Raw genomic sequence first — 5,062 nt, 5'->3', positions numbered from 1 at the left:
ATCTTGCTCATGTAGATTAATCGAAGAAATCGAGAATCAGGTGAGAATTTGAATTTCTTATGTCAATTAATCAATATTAAATTGATTCATCTGATTAACCACTGAACCCTGAGTTGTGACCTTGATGATCGGCTATTTTCACTTTTTCTTTTAAAATCATAATGGAGTCGAGGAAAGTTAGAAGTTATCGTGATTTTGTGCTGAAGACTCATATCTTCCAGCTCTAATATAAACTATGGCTGTCGTGTTTAATACCAACATTTGTCGGGAACCAAGCAATTTCCAGATCATGAATTTATTTTTAACCTTTTTAAAGGAGAATTCCATACTAAAAGGCTTTCTTACCTTTCTTTGTAGTTGTTACGTCCCCATCAAAGAGGTCCAGGTGTTTTTTTGTGCAAAAGCTCCTTATTGGCTATTTCCCCTACCATAAGCCCTAAATTAATTGCATTGAATTGAATGGGATGTATGGGGTGTTATGCTAATTTGCTTATTTCCATCGAAATAAGTAGTAAAGTGTGCCACTTGGGTTATTATTTACATTATGAAGAGAGGATATATACAAAATACAAAAAAACGAATTAGCACAACACCCCATACATCCCATTCCATTCAATGCAATTCATTTAGGGCTTATGGTAGGGGAAATAGCCAATAAGGAGCTTTTGCACAAAATAACACCTGGACCTCTTTGGTGGGGACGTAACAACTACAAAGAAAGGTAAGAAAGCCTTTTAGTATGGAATTCTCCTTTAAGTGGCGCAATTGGGTGGCTGGGTGCGTCTGAGCACGAAAACAGCATGGTTGTTTTTCACCACCTGTGTGCAACCTAACACACACAAACACACGCATATACATATGGTGATTTTGGCTGTGCCAGTACAGTACAGTGACAGTACAGTGCAGTGGAGGGTACAGTAGAGGGACCCCCACACAGTAACTGTCTTTTCTCAACCGTTTAGGACGCAGGGCGGCACGCCGGAATCGGGCCGGCACCCTGGGTGTGTTCCTGTGGGTCTGGAACCCCCCCCCCGGGGACCCCCACGTGGAGTTGCACCACTTACTTAACACAGGTGTGAAGTTTTTCCTCTTCTCTCTCCCAATTTAGACATTTGGCCAATACATCTACCGCTGCTGTTGTTGTACCCTACTGGCTCACCTTACAGCTACCGGTAGTTGCCTCGTTACCCAGGCTTTTATTTTCCTTCACATTCGGTTAAAAAATGAAAGCCTGGCTGGGGAAAACATTTAAAAATTTGGCATAGGAAGTCAACTTCCTTCTACTGCATGCGGACTGCGGAGGGGGTGCCCTTGACCAGAAATCATACAGGCTGGGCCAGGCTATCCAGCTAGTGACGAGCTCTTCTAAATATTTATAAAACTCACACACACAAAACCACCTGAAACCTGGCGTCCCCGATTTTGAAAAAGGTTTCAATTCAGTGTTATAGCTCAACAGAGCTTGCATATTTTTGCTACTTTTGTGCGACTATCATATGATGATATATGATTTTTATTTAACAAAAGATTCAATCTACAGATTCATATGGAGCCCTGGAGTGGCCAATTACTAATTTGAGATTGCGGATCAAAAAATAATCTCTCAATGGCTCTGTAGATTCAAGATTTCTGCCAAACAGTGAGGATATCGCAGATCTGTTTTACTGTACCGTTCGTTGTCTAATGTCAAACAGCTGGAGAAATGTATTCACAAACCAGTAAACCACAGGTCCCTGTATAAGCACAATAGTGAACTCGGATTTGTTATTTTCTTTTTCTTTAGTAATGACTCTGAGTAATATATAATAGCTGTACCAAAATGCAGAACTACTAGTACTGTGCCCAATATTTTGTAGTTGTAATATCATTGCCTTTAACACTTGAAAGACGATGACTAACTTTTAATTTGTTATAAAGTGAGAAAATAGGGGCACGGTGGCACAGTCGGTAGTGCTGTCGCCTCACAGCTAGAAGCTCCTGGGTCCTCAGCGTCATCAGTGCTCATACCCGAGGTGGGCTTGGCGAAAGGGCCTTTCTGTGTGGAGTTTGCATGTTCTCCCCGTGTCCCCTAGGGTAGGTACCCTCACAAAAACATGCAGTAATCCTGGTCTCTAAACTGCCTCCCCCTGGCCAGCCGGGGCGCCTGATGGAGGGGAAAGGAACTGGTTGGAATAACGTGTTCCTTCCACGAGCTTCGTCCCGGACAGGGAAATTCCCCCCTGTCAGGTGAAAAGAAGAAAAAATAAATATAGTGAGAAAATAGGGTTTGGACATTAGTTCATAAATTATGAATTAGCCAAACAAGCCCCATTGAAATAGCTGATCTGCAAACTCACATAATTGGCGCAGATAAGCTATTTTCACTTATTTTTAAAATTTACTGAATATGTTTTGATTTTTCTTTTACATTTTTAAATGTGATTGGGCCTATAGATTTTTTTTTTTAGGTATTACAAAAAAATCCAGATTGGTAAACATTTACACTATTAATGTTACGTATTAATAGTTTAATAGATGAAGATTATTTATGAACGTATTATAATACTGTGGACAAGTAATTCATTATTTGGAATCCCCAGCAACACGGTAACTGTTTTACTGTAGCTCAGCAGTTTCGTTTCTTTACTGCAGTCATTACTTTCGTTTTCCTTTCCCAGCTCACAGCCTTCGGGGCTTTCAAAGACGGCTCGGCAGTTTCCGGACATTTCCGTACGAACGCCTCTGGAGTCGACTCATCTGGACGATTCAACCAACGAGGAGCAGTGTTGCCATGTCTGCTTATAACTTTATAAGCGACCATGGGCTTGTCTTTCTGTGAAGACAAGTTGCTTGTAAATACACTGATTGGACTTGTTTGTTGTTTCTAAAGTGTAGTTGTTTATTTGGACTCGAATAATATTTATATTAAAAAAAAGAAAATTACTTATTTTATCATGTTGTGAATAGGAGACTTCTCACTCAAATGTTCACTTGCAGTTTGGGCAACTCGAAAGCAAACTCCACATGCCCCAACATTTTATTTACCTGCCATAGTGTCAACCCCTTTACCCTTGTGTCGGATCGGTGGTTAGACTGGCTTAATCGCAGATACCGATATGACCAAAAAGGGCCGATACCAATACTTAACTTTACCGATACAGTATCGAGACATCTCTAGTTTAAACCATGTATTTGTCCCACTTTGGGAACCACTGGTCTATGGAGTATGGACCCCCATCCAAAAATATTTTGTGCCATGGACCCCGATTTGTGTTACAATATTTTACACGTTTTGAGCTTGTAGATTGGCTATTTTGAAATTGCCAAAATGTATAAATTAATATGTTTGGGACTTTTAAGTGCTCACATGGCATAGATTTGGACTTGCTTTCATTTATGCTTTTTGTTTTCAAAAGAAAATAAAAAGACCTGAGGTTTTCTTGTTATTCTCACAAAATCTGGCGACACTAGGGAGGAGGATTCGTTGAGTCTTTCAGTGAATCGTTCGTTGAATCGCTCAGCGACTCACCCGTCTCACTGAGTGAGTCCGAAGTTCAGTCAGCCAACATAACAAACAAAACAGGCGACGAGCAGACAGGACGCGACGTGTTGTTATCGACAAACTTACAGTTATATTACCCCGTAGATAAGATACTACGATAAGATTTTTATTTATTCATTATTTATTAATGTTCACTACATCGTCAGCATGTCTGACGAAGAGAAAACAAACCTGCGTCGTTATAGAAAATACCTCGTTGATATTTTAAGACCGTCATATATCCGTGACTTTATGGTTGAATACCTGGATCAAGGTAAGATGTTTAAATAGCCTATCTGTTTGTCAGTATGTCACAATTTATTCATTGATATCGAGTGTCAGGATGTGCATTTGTACTCTTTGCTATTTTGACAGCTTTAGAGCCTACTAGTACGTTTGCAGTTTTAATCAGTTGTATTAGTAAGTTATTAGATGTTAAATTCAGCCCCACATTTCAGCTGCAACGTAAGTGATGAACTTGAACACATTTATTATGGTAAATGTGTGCATCACTTTATTGCAGCTGAATGAAAGGTCGGGCTGATAAATGATTGACCAATTTCACGTGTGTGTGTGTGTGTGTGTGTCAGATGTGTTAGAGCAGATATCATCATTAGAAGACAACTCGGTGTCCAGGGCAGCTGATTGTTTCTTGGACAAAGTGTGTGTGTTGGAGACTCCAGGATGGTACCGCGCCCTGCTGGACACACTGCACTCTGCTGGTAACACTCGCACATTACACATAAGGCCCTGTCATAATTATGACATAATAATCAGAGGTGCAAAAGAAATTAAGATGTACTTACTGTACAGTAGTTGTACTTTACTTGAGTACTGGTATTTACAATGCCTTTGGAGTAGAAACTCCACTACATCTCAGATTGAAATATTGTACTTTTACTCCACTACTTTTTTGAAAACGTTAGTTACTAGTTACTTTGTATATTTTGATTATTATTAGAAAACATAGGCCTACATTAACCACTTCAGTCCCATTCTGAAATGAAATTTAATATCAATTTGGACTGCTGGACAGCTGACAGCTGTTGGCCAACAGCCAACAGCTGTCAGCTGTCCAGCACTCCAAATTATATTAAATTACATTTCAGAATGGTAGACCTGAAGCCTACCATAGCAGGCCTCAGGCCTGAGGCGTACCATAGCAGGCCTCAGGCCTGAGGCGTACCATACCAGGCCTCAGGCCTGAGGCGTACCATACCAGGCCTCAGGCCTGAGGCATACCATTGCGTGGCACATCTATGCACGGAATGTCTATGTTCACAGGCTTGTGTGTGCGGCCTAGAGGGCATCTGAGCATGTGCAAGTTTACACTATGTGTCCTTTGGGAAAAAGCACTAAGACTTGCAGTGATGTAAATGCAGTGTGTGTGTGTGTGTGTGTGTGTGTGTGTCGGGCATGTAGGATATACAGGTTTATACGATGCGCTGCAGCATTGGGACTTTTCTCCACTAGAGGGCATTAAAGAACACAAGATTTTGCTTGGCAAAATAGAACCAGGCTTCATACTCCTGATCAAGCCAT

At 40.7% G+C, this 5,062-nt stretch overlaps 1 protein-coding gene across 1 annotated transcript in view; it reads left to right on the top strand.

Annotated features, from left to right (window-relative positions):
- The first annotated feature begins 3,554 nt into the window (after positions 1-3,554).
- The window catches only part of rigi (RNA sensor RIG-I), a 19,492-nt gene continuing 17,984 nt past the window's right edge, over positions 3,555-5,062 (top strand). The window contains exons 1-3 of the mRNA XM_080791888.1: positions 3,555-3,794; positions 4,111-4,242; positions 4,943-5,062. The exon at positions 4,943-5,062 is cut by the window's right edge and continues 62 nt beyond it. Of these exons, the coding sequence (XP_080648014.1) occupies positions 3,689-3,794; positions 4,111-4,242; positions 4,943-5,062 (358 nt within the window). The 5' untranslated portion in view covers positions 3,555-3,688. The remainder of the gene's footprint in view (positions 3,795-4,110; positions 4,243-4,942) is intronic.

This window comes from Protomyctophum bolini, assembly GCF_963924005.1.
Source record: "Protomyctophum bolini genome assembly, chromosome: 20".
In the NCBI taxonomy this organism is placed as follows: domain Eukaryota; kingdom Metazoa; phylum Chordata; class Actinopteri; order Myctophiformes; family Myctophidae; genus Protomyctophum; species Protomyctophum bolini.
Note: the sequence above shows the minus strand (reverse complement) of the source record. Positions and strands in the feature narration are given on the sequence as shown.